This window comes from Tenrec ecaudatus, chromosome 16 (assembly GCF_050624435.1).
Source record: "Tenrec ecaudatus isolate mTenEca1 chromosome 16, mTenEca1.hap1, whole genome shotgun sequence".
NCBI lineage: Eukaryota > Metazoa > Chordata > Mammalia > Afrosoricida > Tenrecidae > Tenrec > Tenrec ecaudatus.
The window spans coordinates 23,684,015-23,702,174 of NC_134545.1; the positions used below are offsets into that span (position 1 = coordinate 23,684,015).

Below are 18,160 nucleotides of genomic sequence, written 5' to 3' on the forward strand. Positions count from 1 at the left end.
AAGCTGCTGTCTTCTCTCCCTCTCCCAGCCCCTAGCTCCAATCCACGGAGCTTTTTCTCTGAGGCTAGCCAGCCACACACTGACTGAAGGCCAGACTCACACACCTCTCTAGGCTGGGTTCCCAATCTGCTCCCACTTGCACTTTACCCTCGATCCAGAGAAAGGCTGCTTTTGCTTTGATGCCGAGTTATTCCCTAGTCTCTCATGGGTTCATGCACCTGCAACGACCCAAATGATACCCTTAGTGGTGTCTACAATGTCTGATAAGGTATCAAAAAATCAAAACAACAAAATCCATGGGAGATTTGAATCAGACCGACAGCCTCCACAGGATCCCGGGGCACACCAAGCCAGAGCTGAAAGCACCATATCATGGGCTCTGGCTCCTGACTACTCCAAGTCAACTAAGTCTACCCATGCCCAGCTTTATCTTTTTCCTGCTGTATTTCTTGTTTTAAAAATATTTTATTGGGAGCTCTTACATATATCATAACATTCCATCAATCACATAAAACAGTATTGTACAATTATTACCACAGTCGGTTTCAAAACATTTTCTTTTACATAGATGGCATATAATATTAAAAAAAATACCATTAAACAGTGTATTATTTAAGGTTAAGTATAATATGAGAGGATTTTTTAATGTAGAAAAAATGAATTAAAATAGAATGGCATCTTCCCACTTTCCCCCACTTTTTAAAAAAAATCATTTTATTAGGGACTCATACACCACCCATCTCGATCCATACATACATCAATTGTGTCAAGCACATTTGTACATTCGTTGCCCTCATTATTCTCAAAACTTTTGCTCTCCACCCAAGTCCTGCTGTATTTCGACTGGACCTTTAGGTTGGCTCAGATGTCAGGCTCTTTGGAGCCCAGGTAGTGCTGTTGGGTAATCATTCGATTGCTAACCACAGCGTTGGCAATTCAAACCCACCAACTGCTCCCAGAGAAGAAAGAGAGGTTATCTGTAAAGATTTACAGCCTGAAAACCCTCCACAAGGTTGCTCGGAGTCAGAACTGACTCAATGACAGTGTTTTGTTGTTGCTGGAAGGCCTTTATTGCTTGCTCTGCCCTTACCCTGGTCATACAGTGACCGTTCAAACATCAGAAAGAAAACACTTTAGGGCTGTGAGGACAGGCTCATGCTGGCTATGGGATCTGCTTGAGGTAACAGAAGGGGCACAGGCGGGTCTAGAAAGATTCTAAGATATGGGCATTTCAAAATCTGTCCACCTACTTAAGAGTTGGGATGTTTCACTTACAAATCTGACTAGACAGAGCATGTACATTGCTATAGATAAGAGCCCTGCAGCACAGGGAATCCAAGACAGAGAAACCCCTCAGGACCAATAATGAACAGCAAAACCCGAGGGTAAGGGTATGGTGGGGAGAGAAAGGGGAATCGATCACAAGGATCTACATATAATCCCTTCCTAGGGGAATGGACAAAAGAAAAGTGGGTGAAGGGAGACAGCGGTCAGTGTAAGCCATGTGTGTGTGTGTGTTATAAACTTATAAATTATTAAGGGTTCATGAGGGAAGCAAGGTGGGGGGGGGAATGAGGAGCTGATATCAAGGGCTCAAATAGAAAGAAAATGCTTCGAAATGATGGCAACATATGTATAAATGTGCTTGACACAATGGATGTATGGATTGTGTTAAGAGCTGTAAGAGCCCCTAGTAAAATGATTTAAAACCAACCAACCAACCAGCAAACCACCACCTAGATTCTTTAGAAGAAAATGTTTTAAAACTGATTGTGATAAACTCATTTTGATGACTGACACCCCGAATCGTGCAATCTGTGGATGAAGTGGTTTAAAGCAACACCTGGACTTCTCACTAGAAGGCACACTACCGTGGCAGCAGCATCTGGCAGGAGGTGAGCTGGCGGGGCCCGTTTGAACGAGGGAAGTCTTTTCTGATTTGCCACAGTCATCGCCATTTATTCCTTGGCACCAAGACCAATGGCTTCTTTCCCCCACAAGGAATAACTTTCTGTCACCCGCTCTCTATCACAAGTACAAAAGCGCTGAAGGTAAACCAAGAGAGCCACTTGGTTTGCCTTACAGCCTACCTGCTCCATTCTTTTTTATTTTTTAAATCATTTTATTGGGGGCTCATACAATTCTTATCACAATCCATCCATTGTGTCAAGCACATTTGTACATTTGTTGCCATCATCATTCCCAAAACATTTTCTTTCTACTTGAGCCCTTGGTATCAGCTTTTCCCCCTCCCTCCCCACTCCCCCCTCCCTCTTGAACCCTTGATAATTTATAAATTATTTTGTCATGTCTTAAGAGGTCCTGAGTCTCCCTTCACCCACTTTTCTGTTGTCCATCCCCCAGGGAGGAGGTTATATGTATATCCTTATAATCAGCTCCCCCTTTCTACCCTATCTTCCTTCCACCCTCCCAGTATCGCCACTCTCACCACTGGTCCTGAAGGGATCATCCGCCCTGGATTCCCTGTATTTCTGGTTCCTATCTGTACCAGTGTGCATTCTCTGGTCTAGCCGGATTCGTAATGTAGAATTGGGATAATGATATTGGGGGTGGAGGGAGAGGAAGCATTTAGGAACTAGAGGAAAGTTGTATGTTTCATTGTTGCTACATCGCACTCTGACTGGCTTGTCTCCTCCCTGTGACCCTTCTTTAAGGGGATGTCCAGCTGCCTACAGATGGGCTTTGGGTCCCCAGTCTGCACTCCCCTCATTCACAATGTGATTTTTTTGTTCTTTAATGTCTGATACCTGATCCCTTCTACACCCCATGATCACACAGGTTGTTGTGCTGCTTCCATGTGGGCTTTGTTGCTTTTGAGCTAGATGGGTTTTTGTTTACCTTTAAGACCCCAGACACTATATCTTTTTTTGTGGGGAGGGGTTTTAAAAATTCTCTTATTGGGGGCTCTTACATCTCTTATCACAATCCATACATTCCTCCAGTGTGTCAAGTATATTTGCACATATGCCTCCATCATCAGACACTATATCTTTTGATAGCCAGGCACCATCAGCATTCTTCACATTTGCTTATGCACCCGTTTGTCTTCAGGGATCATGTCAGGAAGGTGGCCTGCTCCGCTCTTAAGGTGACCTGACTAGCGCCCGAGACCACTGGGGTGTGCAATCTCAGGAAAAAGAGCACAAGGAGCACTGGCTTCAGAACCAGATGGCCCAAGGCCCAAATCTCACTGCCACCCCTGACCACCTCAGGGTCCTGGGGCCAGCCAGGTGCCAAGGTGAAAAGAACTACATCACTGCCTACTTTCCAGGGTGGTAGATGCGGTCAGAGGAAGTTCTGAATGACTGGGAGGGAGAACTTCCTCCCACCTCTGTCCACAAGCTCCTGGTTGCTGTGGTCCTCCTTCACTACACTGAAAGCTCCCTGAAGTTGGGAATAGTGTCCTGGGAGACCTGGCACCTAGTAAAGGGCTGGAGGGTGGGCTGTTAGGCAGGTGTCTCCAATCTGCACATGGAAGGCGGGGATGAGCCAGCAGCGGGAAGGCATAGTCCTATAGCTCCCAGTCACCCCCTGGCCCTGCCCTTGTGTCTGGAGTGAAGAAGAGCTGCACCCCATTGCAGGCCTGGGCCCTGTTACACTCTTGCAATGGTATGCGAGCCGCAGGGCACAGCAGCACCAGAACACGTCCTCCTTTCCATTGCCAATAAAGATCCTGCTTTTGTTTGCTGAGTAGCCCTGGCCCTGTTTACGAGGGGGGAAGGGAGAGGAACAAGTGCAGGCATGCCAAAGAGTCGTGTCAGCCTGCTGGGAAGAGCACCTGGCTGGAGATCAACATCGCCAACATGTACCTCTGTGACAGGGAATGACTTGGAAGGGCACGGCCAGTGACATGGCCCAAACCTGCAGTTTGAGTGTCTCTGAAGAACAGGAAGGTGAACAGCTCTCTGTTCTGGCTGTGGGTCCCCATGCTCTGTTTTGTCCTAAGACTTAACTAAGGATCTTAGGCCACCAGAGAAGATGCCCCAGCTCTAACTTGAATGACAAACGTATTCCACACACAGTACAAAATGCTTACTTAGATGATCTCTATACCTGCCAACAGGAGCCCTGGTGGTAGTGGTTTACAGGCTGGGCTGTTAACTGCATGGTCGGCAGTTTGAACCCTCTAGCCGCTCTGAGGCAGAAAGATGAGGCTTTTCACTTCTGTAAAGAGTTACAATCTTTTAAACCCACAGGGGCAGTTATGCCCTGTCATATAGGGTTGCTATTGCTTCAATGGCAGTGATTTTGGTTTGGATGCCTGATCACCCCAAACGTGTCACCTCAGCGAGGGCACGATCCTCCGTGGTGTGGCAGTGATGTCATGATGCACTCAGCTATGATGTGACCGGCCGATCAGTTGTAAGGGAGCTGGGGGAGGGTGCAGCACCTTCACTGGGATCAGTCTTGATAAGGGGAGTTCTGTGGGGTTGGGACCAACACCGAAGAAAGAAGAGACAGAGAAGGAGTGTTTTTTGAACTCAGGGTGACTGCTGAGAACCTCCTAGACCCAGATGAAGATCGAAGCCAAGACATCTGAGGCTCTCCAAGGAATGCTGGGTCCACAAATGCTAACGGAAAGAAGGCCCTTCCTTGAAACAAAGAGGCAAAGCCTTCTCCTAGAGCCAGAGCTCTGAATCCAAAATCAGGAGGGAATAAATTTTTGTTTGGTAAAGCCATCGACTTGTGTTTCTGTGATAGCAACGCTAGATATTGCGTTGTAGCTTGGAACTTGGCTGCTACATTGTTTGGGGATAAACACATCTCACCAGGTGGGCCTTCTGTTTTCATCTGTGAAAAGCAGGCGGCAGGAGCCCTGCAAGCTCAAGTCCCTTTAGGTGATAACACTGTATGATGCTTCTCCTTCCGCCTAAGAATTGAGGGCTAACAACACAATGCATACTTTTTTATGTATCTTGTAGCAGTCTGTTCGGCAATCCAAAACACACTAACATGTAAGATGTGACTGTAACAAGTGGCACCCCAGATTCTCAGAGGCCAAGGCCACACTAGGTCTTCCTAAAGCCTAGATACTTTTCCAATTTTCAGAGGCTAAAGGTTTCAGGTGCATCTAATAATATGCCATGACTGCAGGCTCAAGGGATTTCGCTGGGAATTGGTGATGTCTGCTGGGAAGCCAGCGTCAACGAACTGAAGCTGTGCAGCCAGGGGAGATTATCGAGAGGGGCTGCCTAAGAACATCCTCCAAAAACCGCTCTTCCAAAACACTGGAATGCCCAGAACGCTCTGGTCAGTTCAGTTCCATTTGCAAGCTCAGATCTGAATTAAAACCTTTTACGCATAGGTTAAAAAAGAAGGCGGGGGGAGGAGACTCCCTTAAGATTTCCACAGATAACTGATTCTCTCAAGCCCCATTGTCTGCTATCCAGGTCATCTTGGTGACTTCCTAACTTGGAGCCTCCCTTTCTCCATTTGTCCACTGGCGATGAGACTCTGAAAATTAACTTCTGTACAAATGCCTCACTCACAGAGGTTCCCAGTCAAGGTTCATTTTCCTCTGCTCACTCTTTAACTTGGGAACACCAAGGGCAAGTGCATATACTCCTCCCGCCCAATGCCTAGGCTATAAGGACCTACTTCTGAGTCTCAGAACCAAATCTACTTCTATAAGGAGATAAGAAGGGTAAAAAGATAAAAATAATATTTATCTAATCAATTAATAACAGATTGATTCTAATCAATTCCTATCAATTGGGAATTAGTCACCAGGTATTTAAGATGCACAGGCTGCTGGGAGAAGCTAAGTGAGAGACGATCTAGGTCCTATCCGGTCCTATCCTAATTAATATGCCAATTTCTCTCCAGGTAAATTCTCAAGTTCATGGGACCATGGAACCTTAGAACCGCCCTCTCATACCCTGAAGGGCTGGCTAGGTGCTTATTCTCAGCCTTTACCACCAAAAACACTCCAAAAAACCAAACACACAGCCATTAAGTCGATGTCGGCTCATAGAGGTCCTATCGAACTGCCCCTGTGGGTTTCCAAAACTAATTCTTTCCAGGAGTACAAACCCTCATCGTTCTCCCTCCAGAGGCTGGTGGTTTCAAACTGCTGACCTTGGGGTTAGCAGCCCAATATATAGCACACTATGCCAAAGACCCCTTTATTACTTCTCTTCTTCTTGCAGCCTGGTAAATTCTAGTGTCAATGGAGCTCCAGTTTTTTGTTGTATTTTAATGTTTTATGGCACTCCAGTTTTTATGGAATACCCAAAGCCAGAAAGACTATTTCAAATAACCCGGCCGCTTCCTGCAACCAAAGGTAGGCGGCTCCATGGCTCAAATAAACAGGTTGGGGGTGGGGTGGGGGAAGAGGCGGCTTGCTTTTTGGAGAGTCTGGGGGGCCTCCAAGAAGTCACAAGCACTGTGAGGCTGGAAGTCATTCACCTGTTGCAAGCCCTTCAGTTTTAGAATCAGGGAAAGAATCCCAGAGGACCTAAGCCAACTGCCAAAAGTCCTGCCAAGCTGGGCCGTAACATCTCCCTGTAAACGTGGGGTGTGAATACAAAGATGCGCCTGTCTTCCGCAAGAGCTAATGAGCAAACCAAGCATATAAAATCAGTGTTGGACACTAAGAAAAACTCTAAAAATGACCCCCCCCCAAAAGGACACTCCCTAATTTCCCCTTTAGCTCATTCCAATTCGAGCTCTCTTCTTCCCTGGGGAGCACTCCTGGGAATGCATCGCACCCTCACACTGGAGACCCTGGGAGGGGAGGAGGAAGTCACAGGCACTGCCAAGTATGGAGTGCACAGGGCACAGAAATGACTTTCTTCGTGTGCTCCCTTCCCTCTCTCGCACACGCCTGCCTGATCATGTCCCCCTGTGGAATCTGGTTGCGTCACTTTCTTTGGAACCAGGGCACTAGAACTCCTGTGGACCTACTACTTCCCTAGAGGCTCCGGGTCAAGGACTTGTTCCTCTGCCTGGAAATCTAGCATCTTACCTTTTGCAGAGGAGGAAATTCTGGCACAGGGAACCAGGAGGCACCTGGTCAGAGAGGTGCCCTTAAGGATGGCCTCCTACTAGAGGAGAGGGACCAGTGGTTTCCTGCCCAGAGAGGGTGGTGGTGAATGCCAGGAAGCACAGGGGTCTCAGTGGTCCCTCCCGTGGGGCACAGGGCCCTGTGGGGGTGGAATGTGGCATTGTTTCAGTGGAGGAGTTCTATGTCAGTCCCCCCTGACTCCAGCTGGGCGAGCAGCACTGGGGCGGGGTGGGTTCCTCAGAGAGGCTGAGGCAGGATATGAAAGACTACCAGACTGGGTGCCACTGGAGGAGCAGCAGCTTGAGTTCATTATCTGCTCTGGCCCCAGCTCCTAAGAAGCAGTGTCCTGGTCCCAAAGCCGAAAAGGGGCACAGCATTCCTGGCTCCCGGATGGTGGAGTGGGTTTACACATTTGATGCTAACCGCAGGTCTGCAGTTGGAAACTACCAGCGGCCCCCCAGGAGAAAGATGAGGCTCTCTGCTCCTGTAAACAGAGTCTCACATTGTCACAGAGACAGTTCTGTTCTGTCCTATAGGGTTGCTATGATCAGAATTGACCTAAGGCAGGAAGGGAGAAGAGAGCAGCCTCTCCCCGAAGCTGTCCATCCAGGATTACACGTGAGTGGGAAGCATGTGAGGCACTGACTGAGGCCGGTGGCTCCCTACTTCATTTGGCATCTTGATTCTATATAATAAAACTTGCCTATTAAATTTAACATCAAATCCTGCTTGTTCTTCTGTAGGGAAGTTCTGCCACCTCTTCAAAATGCCAGACAAACTGTGGGGGTCCTCTCTCTCCTCTCAGCTGTGAGGGGGGTGCTGCCACCAAGAGGTGCTCAGAAGAGGGAGGTGCAGTTCCTCTGAAGGGAAGAGACTCAGATGGAAAGCGCTGGCCCTGTGACCCATGTTGAAGCCAGTTGCCTCACTTATAAAATGGGACGAGATTAAAGGGTAAAGTGCCTAGCAGGATAGGATGCCTTGCAGAGTCAGCATGGATGATCAGCCCTCTCCTACGTGCCCCAAGCCATAGTTCAGTCACTCAGTGAAACCAGAGTCCTGCTCTTCCACCTGACTAATTAGTATCCCAGCAGAAAAATCTAGACCTAGAGCAGAGGTTGGGGGAGCCAGAAGGGAAAACCAGGACCACTGGTAGGGAGGGGGGGCAGCCCCAAGAGCAACAGGCTCTTCCCAAAGAATGAAAACAAGCTCCACCTCAGTCAAGAATGGCTCCTTTCAGATGGGACCCCAGGGCCAGAAACCCCTTAGGGAGTTTCAGTTGAAGTGGGGTGGGGCAAACGGCAAAGAGAGGTAGGTCACAGGTCCTGGGACGGTTTCCTCACCTCTCAGGGAAGTCCCAGACAGAGGGCCTCAGGGGCCTGGTAGCAGAGGAGGAATGGGGGTTGGCCCACAAGCTCAGAATTCCAATCTCAATGGTTCAGGCTTAGAAGCTCTTGGCCAGATCTTTCCCCAGCAACTGGACTCACCTGGGCACTCAGGGAGCCTTGCCCTATAGGGTTGCTATGAGTCGGAATTGACTTGATGGCAGTGGGCTTTTGGTTTGGGGGTACTCAGAGCCCTTCAAGATCAGTGTAAATGTGCCTGCCATTAAAAGAACAAACGTTTCTCGAATGCCTACTGTGTGCCAGGCTGCCTACACCCAGGTTTTACTAGCATCCACATTGCTTGGCAAAACCTGCTCTTCCTGCTTGTTGGGACAAATTCCTGTGCAGGCGGCAAGGCCCGGAGGTAAGGCATGTGAAAGTTGGAGGAATAGCACTCTGTGCTCCACACCCGGAAGCAGTACCACCACCAGCAGCAGGCCGGGGTCAGCAGCATCTTTTGAAGGTGTGTTAGGGGCTTCCAGAGACTCCTCCTGGGTGTATCCTCAGCTCATCGCTTTCCCAAGGTCCTGTGAGAAGCCCTTTGCCAGCTCGACTGGCTTCTGCCTGGTAGACCCCATGGCTGAGCAGAGTGAAGGTGTGGAGCAGATCCAGGGGGGCCTCTGCCCTCCCCTCAGGACCGGGGGGCCAGGAGAGGGGGGAGGAGGACTTGGAGCCCAACTCACCGAAAGGGGTCTCTGGAGGTGAAGTACGCAGGGACGGACAAGTAACTCCCCATCTTCTTCCCACACCAGATCACCAGGCTCAGCTGCAAACCCGTCTGGGGGTGCCTCAGGCCGGCTGCACACAGCCACCATGACAGGCCGGCGCTCCTGGCACCTCTGGCTGCGGGGCGGGCTGCCCGGCGCTCACCTCGCCCGCTGGAGCAGCGGGAGGACTCCGGGCCACTGGCCCCCCAGCAGAAGCCTGAGGGGGCTCATGGCTGGGGCGGCTCCTCCCCAGTGGTCGACAGCCTGGGCGGCCCTTCGGGAGGGTCTCCGGGTCTCCCCCTCTCGGCCAGGCTACCCACACACGGGCATTCTGGGGCAGGGTCTGGCGACTCACTGAGAAAGAAGCGCTGCTGTCAAGTTAGCTTTCTTCTCCCGGCCCGCCCCTGAGGGAAGGAGGGAGGAGGAAGAGGAGGGGCTCCTCGCGGAACCGAGGTGTGTGGTTGGAGCAGCTGTTAGGAAACAGACCTTGCAGGCAAGGGGAGGAGCAGGCGGCCCTCGCAGACAATGACCAGGCTGACTGGGCGTCCACACTGGGGGGCTGGGGGACAGAAAAGGCAGAAGGGACAGCAGGCACAATTGCTCCCACACGTCCCCTACCTGATTCACAGCCCAAAGGGATAGCAACTCTGCCAGGAGGTGGGGATGTGAGTTCCAGGCTGAACAAGGTTCCCATTCCCCAGAGGGGAGCCTCAGGGGCAGGAGAGGCAGGTCCTCAGGCTCCAGGATTGACACTAGCCTCTCCGCCAGGCCCTGCTCGCTCCCTGGCCTGGGGGCAGCTCCAAGAACGGGACACCGCCACTTGAGAGCAGGGCTGCTGAAGATGAGAAAACAGGGCCCGGAGTGTTAACCAGCAGCTGGCCTGTATTCGTGCATCAAGCACGGTGCACGCACACTCATTTCTCTGATGTGGGGAGTCTTAACACCCCCCCCCCCCCCCCCGCCTTTCACTCGGTGGCAGAGGTAGGCGAGGTCGGTCGGAGAGATTAGGTAACGTAACTATCATAAAAACACTCATCTGTGGCAAGGCTGGACTTGAACACGTTAGCAGGTCGGGGCGAGGGGCTCTAGAGCCACAGCTGGCAGCCCTGGGCTTCTGCTTCAAGGAGAGACGGCCTGTCCAAGGCCCTAATGCAGGGACTGGAGTCCGGGCACTCACGCCGGTCCGTCCATCGGTCCACCCAGCCAAGCGTCCATTGTGTCCTCTTTCACTATGTCCATGCTTCTCAAATGGAACAACGAGCCACTGTAGAGGGGAGAGGCCTGTGGGGATGCTGGGCATAGTGTCTGGGCTGGAGACGCCCTGGAAGAACCCAGCTGTGAGAGCAAGCAGACTTGCGCCTGCCATAGGGAAGGCCTGCAGGAGCACGTGGGCAAGCCAAGGCTGCTGGAGAAGATGGGCAGGCCGGAAGCTCACCTCTCCCATCAAGCACATACTCGGCTGTCAGCACGGTGCAAAGTCTGTGGCAAAGGTGGTAGCTGAGTTTAGGGAGCAGCCTTTACCTCTAACTCCACCCACTGGGGTCAGGGAGCATGGCGAAAGCAGGAAGATTTCATTTCTCCATCTCTGCCATCGGGTCGATTCCAGCTATAAGACAGAGCAGAGCGGCTCCGCAGGGTTTCTCAGAATCAACTTTTACAGAAGCAGCCAGCCTCATCTTTCTCCTCAGGAGTGGCCCGTGTGTTTGAAACAGCGTGCCACCAGGACTTTAATATGTTCCATGGGTTACTATGTGAAGTGCTCTCCATCTGTTAGGGATCGTATGCAATTTGACAACCTACGGAGTAGGTGCTATCGCTCCAGTTTAATCGATAGGGAAACCGAGGCTATCGCTCCAGTTTAATCGATAGGGAAACCGAGGCTCAGAGGGGCACATCACTAGGGCAAGGAGAAAGCGGGGGCAAATGGCCAGGCTGGTTGCACACCCAGGATGCAGGAGTTATCGTATTTTCTGTTAAAGGGCCAGAGAGCCAGAGAGCAGATACTTAACTTTGCAGGCAGCACAGTGCCTTAACTCCTCAATTCTGCTCAGGTGGTGGGAGAGCAGCCGAAGTGCAAACAAATGGCCATGGCTGTGTTTCGATAAATATTTATTTATGGTGGTAGTAAGATTTGACATTCATGTATTTTTCAAGTAGCACAAATTATTCTCTTGCTGGCCCCTCATTCCCAAACCACTTAAAAGAAGTAAAAGCTACAGGCCCTGGGAAAGCAGGCGCTGGCCATTGCTTGACAACCCTGCGCCCTGCTATGGTTTACTGCTTCCTGGGCCTGTGCAAATCCCAGCCAGCCCCACAGCACAGCCTCCCATGGCGGTCACCCTGGGCGGGACACCCACATCTATGAAGGAATTTCAACCCACGCAACCATATTCAGCAGTGCTGTGATTTCCCCCGTCGCAGGCCAAGGAACCAAGGCAGAGAGAGTTAATAAATCATTTGCTTCAGGTCACCAAGCTGTCTAGGTAAGTCGGGGTTAGGATTCAAGTCACTTCCATCCAGTCAATTCTGACTCATCATGACTCTATAGGACACGGTGGGAACCACTCCCTAGGGCTCCAGAGGCATATCTTTCTCCCAGGAGCTACTGATGGGCTTGAACTACTGGCTTTTTGGTAAGCAGAAATGCTTGATCTACTGTGCCACCAGGCTCCTTACTAGGCTCTGGCTATACTGCCAGGCCCTATCTCTACTGAGTCCTACCACGCTGTGCTGGAGGTCAGCCTGGCCCAGAGCCAGACTGTCTGGATTTGAGTACGGCAATTCACTGCACGTAGAGCCCTTGGCACAGCGTCTGGAACACATTAAGGGTTGATAAATGTTGGCTGTTAATATCATTAAGGCTATTGTTACTAGACTATGGGCTAACTATGTGGCCTTCAGCAAGTCTCTGCTTCTGTCTGGGTCTTGGTTAGGTCCCTAAATACCTTCCAACTTCAACATTTTTCAGCCCTACGAGGTCACAGAGGGTTCCCTGTTTCCTCTGGGTCTTAAGGTGAATTTAAACTCCCTGAGCTGGCTCTGAGGGGGATCAGGATCTTGGGACTGGGGGCCACAAAGCACCACCGAGGAAGTGGTGTCTTGGAGTGAGGGATGCTCCGAGAACTGCCCAACTTGAGAGCAGGGAGTCAGTTCTCTTCCCTTAGTGGCCAGGTATTTCTCACCCAACATCTATGATGTGCTCCTGTAACTCAATCAGGCAAGAAGGGTTTCCAAATGACGTATGGCACTAGCAAATTATCTGCTAATTGGGCCCTGAGGATTTCCATCTGATGAGCATAGTACAGATGGAAGAAAATGCAAGCCACAGAGAGGCCAGAGCCAGGGCCAGGGAGCCACGAGCATAACTCCTCTTGACATTTTACACTGCTCCTCGGGAACAGCAGCGGTGCGCATGAGTCTGTGTCTAGGAATGCGAGCAGGAGGCTGCAGGCGGCCTCCTCTCCCCCACTTCCCAACAAAGGGCTCAGTGGGTGGGTGGGTGTGGAACCAGCAAGAGAACTTTTCAATGCCATGAAAACTGCCTCCCCCTGGATGGGGGTGGGGGGAAGCTTGCTCGCTGTGTTGTGAGCTGCTGGCGGAAGCTCCTCCCAGGTGGAGTCCATCTGACCCCCATAAATCCTGACTTCAGGAGGGACCTCTGAAGGTTTGATCACCACATGTGCTAACTCACTGGCTGTTCAGACCCAAGTGTGTGGCTCCTGGGGCCAACTTCAAAGGGCTTGAGCCACCCAGCAAAAGATGGGGCAGCAAAAGATCGCATGGGAGGATCTACCCCCTCCTGCCCTACCCTTGGAGATGGTCCTGCGTGGAAAGCTGCCCCTCTGGGTCCCGGAGTGGATGGCAGAGGATTAGGCAGTTCCGACAGCTCTGGCCCTGGGCTGGCAGTTACAGCCAGTATTTTAAAAGGCTGCTAACCTCCAGTGCATTTCACAAGTTGGAAACCTGGTGGGAACCAAGAAAACGGACACCTTGAACCAGCTGCGACATCAGCCTGAAGCCCCAAGTGCACTCCTCCTGCAGTGAGAAGTGGTGAACGAACACCTCACCTCTCCTTGGAGGACGGTGAAGTCACGTGGGGTCCTCTGTGGGTGAGGAGGACTCCGGCCAGGACCAGGTGAGCACGGCCACCCTCACCTACTGATCATTTTTCCTGCTTCTGCTCTTCCTTCTTTCAACTCATCTTCCCCCCTCAAGCACACAGTTATCTTTCTGAAACTAAGCGCTCGGAAATCCCACTGCTAGAGATTTTGTCTGGAGAGAGATTCCTATGAACGTGGACAGACAGATGTGCAAGGAGGTTCAGGTGACCACATTCCTTCTAAGTAAGACAGCGAGGCCGTTGCAAATGGTGAAGTCGATTGTAGATATCAGGACAGAAAGCTGTCCCAGGTCAAGTGTCCAGGGACACATCGTAGCTTCAGAGAGAATGGGGATTTTCTTCTCCCTGTTCTAAAAGCCAAGCTAGACCTGTAACCCTTCAAGAACAGCTAGAGAACGAGCTGCCATGGATCACCACTGCCCTCCTTAGTGTGACAAGAAAACAGCAATCCTCTTCTACCACTGTGGCCCTCTTTATACCTTGCTGACACTTGCGGCCTGCTTTTTGGAAATGGCACATGAGCAAATTAAATGCCTGAAAGAAGTCCTCTGATTCCGATCAAACCCCACTTCTTCATGCCGAAGCACAAATTCTGCGTGCATGCACCACTCGGGTCCCCAGCGGTCTAACCACCCCTTGCCACATTGCATTCCTGACCTGTCCCCAGCAGCCCGCTCTGCGGTCTCTCTTAGCCCCTTCCTCCGCCTCCTTCGATTGCCAGCAATGTCCTCTTCCTCTTTCCAGTCCCAGAGAGCACCTCTGTCTTCCAGGAGGGATCTGCTCCACTATTGCCAGGCTTATCACCACTATCTGGGATCACACCGGAAGGCCTGCCTGTTTGCTGCCAGAGCATACCGTGTGAGGGCAGGTGCTGGGGTCTCCAGTAGCTTAGCTCAGCTCAGCATAGGCTTGGCCCACACTAGGCACCCACAGATGCCTGGTAAACGCATGATTCACAACCCCCATTATGAACAGTACTAGACCAGTGAAGGGAACCCCCGCACCCCACCTACGTCAACCCTGGCAAAAACCTCTTACAACCACAGGTGCAACAATGGAAGCCCAGAGCCATTAGGCAATCAACTCAGATAACCCTGCTGGGGAGTGCTTGCTGACCCCAAATCCTGTGCCAGTTAGGGATCCTGCCCCTACAATACAGGCGCTCCAATATGTTAGCTGTGCTGGGCTCCTGATTCTGATTTTTCTAGATTTCCTGCCTACATTCTTAGTGTCACCATATCATGAGTTTCTCATATACCTTGCAGAGATCAAGAGAGGTCTAAGTGTTGTTAGTTGCTGTAGAGTTGGCTCCAGCTCATGTCACCTTCACTTAAAAGGAAAGAAAACACTACTCCCAAGGCTCCCCACCCCCACATCCCACACCATCTTCAAGTCTCCTTGTTATTGTTGTGAGGTTGAAATGGCTCTGATTCATAGCAATGATATGTACAGTACAGAAAGTGCTCAGTCTTGTGCCACCCTCACAAGTGGCTATGGTTGAGCCCAGTGTCATGAATAATTCATTGCTGCCGAATCTTCAATATCAGCTCCTTTTCGGCGGGGAGGGGGAACGTCTGGTCTGAGAAATCATCAATACCAGCTAATAGCAAATGGCTTACCAAAGAACAGCAGTTCCAGCCATCATTTAAAACTCACTGCCACTCAATCAATTCTGACTCATGACAACCCTGGAGGACAGGGTAGAAGGGCCTGTGGGTTTCCGAGACAGTAACTCTTTACGGAGTAGAAAGTCCAGTCTGTCTCCTGAGGAGCAGCTGGTGGTTTCGAATTGCTGACGTTGCAGTTAGCAGCTAGTTAAAATGTTTGACCAGTATGCCCCACGAATGAGATGACAGATATATATCCAATGGCCCTTGGCAGGAAAAAGGTTCTCTAGCCTTGTTAACATGATCAGTATCCACCTATCATCTGCCCAGGTTTTATGAAGCAGTCAAGTTAAGCTCACTGTCATCACATCAATTCTGACTCAGAGCGACTATATAGGCCTCTGTGGGTTCCTGAGAATGTAACTCTTTACAAGAGTAGAAAGCCTCACCTTTTTTGCTGGGAGCAGATGGTTTTGAACTGCTGGTCTTGTGGTTAGCAAGCCAATGTGTAACTCACTATGCCACCAAGGCTCCTACCAAAGTCAAAAGGTTTCTAAATTACTCTTTCCAGGATTTTTCCCCTCCTTTCTGAAAACTGGGTCTGTCATTTGTACTTTTTATTGGATTGATAGCTCCCAAGCACCTGGAACAGAGTGCTAGGCATTCAGTAGGTGTGAAATGAAATCCCTGATAACTTCAGTCTTTTCTCTATTTATGCTGATGCTACCTATTGGTCTGGTTGTGAGGATCCTGGTTTTCTTTACACTGAGTTGTAATCCACACTGAAGGCTGCAGTCTTTGATCTGTATCAGCAAGTACTTGGAGTTCTCCTCACTTTCAGCAAGCAAGGTTGTCATCTGCATATTGAAGCTGCTACTGAGCCTTCCCCTAGCTCTTCATACAGTCCAGCTTCTCTGATTATTTGCTCAGCAAACATTGAATAAATACGATGAGAGGTTACAACAGGGGTCCTCAAACTTTTTAAAACAGGGGGCCAGTTCACTGTCCCTCAGACCTGTTGGAGGGCTGGATAAATGTCCTCACCGGGCCGCATGTGGCCCGCAGGTCGTAGTTTGAGGACGCCTGGGTTACAACCCGACGTCTATCTTTCCTGATTTTAAAACATGTAGCATCCCCTTGTTCTAGTTGCAAAACTGCCTCTTGACCTGCGTACAGGTTCTACATGAGTCCAATGACGTATTCTAGAATTCTCTTTCTTCTCAGGGCTACCCAGAATTTGTGATGATCTATCTACATAGTTGAATACCTTTGCATAGTCAACAAAACACAAATAAACATCTTTCTGGTATTTTCTGCTTTCAGCCAACATCCATCTGATATTAGCAATGAAGCAGTCTCCAAAAAAAAAAAAGTTGAATCAAAATGGTATGTTCTGAGGGGATCTGCTGGGTCAATTCACAGCAAAGAGTTTAGCTCAGAAGGTTAACCATTCTATTGTATTCCGAAGGCATCACACATTGCTAATTTTCTTCCAAGAACTGATCAAGGGAACTTAGGTCAAAACTGCATTGGTGAGAAAAAGAACTGGATGATGTTCAATCATTTCAAGAGGTGGCTAATGATCAAGAATTGATGCTACTGAAGTACTGAAGGAAAAAGTCCAAGCTGTATTGTAGCACTAGTGAAAAACAACACTCTAAAAACTGATGAAATACCAACTGAAATATTTTTAAAACACTTATATAGCACTGGAAATACTCACTAGTCTGTGTCACAAAGTTTTGGAAGACAGCTACCTGGCTAACAGATGGAAGAGATCCATAGTTGCCATTCCAAAGAGAGGTGGCCCAGAGAGTCCGGTATTATAGAATACTACTGTTAATTCACGATAAATTCAGAAGCAGACATGGAATGAGGAGTATCATTGCTGATGTCAAAACAGAATACTAGAAAGATGTTTACTTGGGTTTTATGAACTATGCAACTGTGTGACTCACAACAAACTATAGATAACATTGAGAAGAATGGGAATTCCAGACACTTCGTTATGTTCCTGTAGAACCTGTACAGAGCCCCACAGGCAGTCATTCAAACAGAACCAGAGGATATCGCATGGCTTAAAATCATTAAAAGTGTATGTGGAGGGAGGGTGGGGTGGAAAGTGGGAACCGACTACAAGGATCTCCATATAACCTCCTCCCTTGGGGATTGACAACAGAAAAGGGGGTGAAGGGAGATGTCAGACAGTGTATCATATGACAAAATAATAATTTATAAATTATCAAGGGTTCATGAGGGAGGGGGAACAAATGTATAAATGTGCTTGACACAATAGGTGGCTGTATGGATTGTAAAGAGTTGTACGAGCCGTCAATAAAATGATTTTTAAAAAAGTGTATGTCAGTGTTGTATCCCTTCACCATCCTTATTTAAGCTGAACGCTGAAATAATTAGGGAAGCTGGACTATATAAATAAGAATGAGGCAGCAGAATTAGAAGAAGGCTCCTTAACCACCCGTGATCTGCAGATGACACAACCTTACTTGCTGAAAGTAAAAAGGAGTTACGGTGAGTGATTTACTGGTGTGTTTCTGGAAGTTGGTCTAAGGAATAGCAGAATCAGACCCCCTGAGACGCTTGATGAAACTGATCAGGATCACAGTGAACGGGACCAAGAATCTGCGTTTTCAGCAAGCCCCAAGGTCCTCAATACACTCAACAAGTTTGAAAACCTCTGCGTTACTCTTCCCAAGTGCCTTTCACTCGATTCCGCTGTCTCTCACCGTAACTCTGAAAGGCAGCCAGGGAAGCGAATGCACAAAAGAGTTCATCTCATTCTGAATGTAGCTTAATAAATATATTTTGAACTTTAAAAATTCCTTTCTGAATATTTTATTGTGGCGTGGGGGGTTACTGAACAAAAATCATTTTCCATTCAATAATAAATACACATTTTGCTTTTTGACGTTAGTTGCAATTCCCCTTAATGTAACAGCTCGATTTCCCCTTTCTCCCAGTGTTCCCTATTGCCATTCATCCATCTTACCTGCCCCTTCCTGATTTCTGAACTGTTTTGGGACACATGCTGCCCTTTTGATCTCAGATGGTGGATTGTTTTTTTTTTTTTTGGTGGATTGTTTTGATGTGGATGTTCCTCAAAGGTGTTACCACCTCCCACTTCACTGGCCTGTCTGCAAGGTGATCTCTGGAAATGTGTTCGGTTCCAGGTGTGAAGGGTGTCTCAGAGATTTCACCAGTCTTTATCAGACTAGCGTGTCTTGTCTTTTCTTATTATTTTGAGCTTTGTTCTACGTTTTTCTTCCACTCTCTGGAGGACCTTCTATTGTACTCTCGGT

The 18,160-nt window shown here is 49.3% G+C and overlaps 1 protein-coding gene across 2 annotated transcripts in view; it reads right to left on the minus strand.

Moving 5' to 3' along the window:
- LIMK2 (LIM domain kinase 2) overlaps positions 1–18,160 on the minus strand; it is a 100,211-nt gene that overhangs the window by 25,730 nt on the left and 56,321 nt on the right. The window contains exon 1 of one of the 2 annotated variants that reach the window (XM_075533321.1): positions 9,093–9,521. The exons of the other annotated variant lie outside the window; for it this stretch is intronic. Coding sequence (XP_075389436.1) covers positions 9,093–9,145 — 53 coding nt within the window. The 5' untranslated portion in view covers positions 9,146–9,521. Of the gene's footprint in view, positions 1–9,092; positions 9,522–18,160 lie in introns of those variants that run through there. 2 annotated transcript variants of the gene reach the window in all.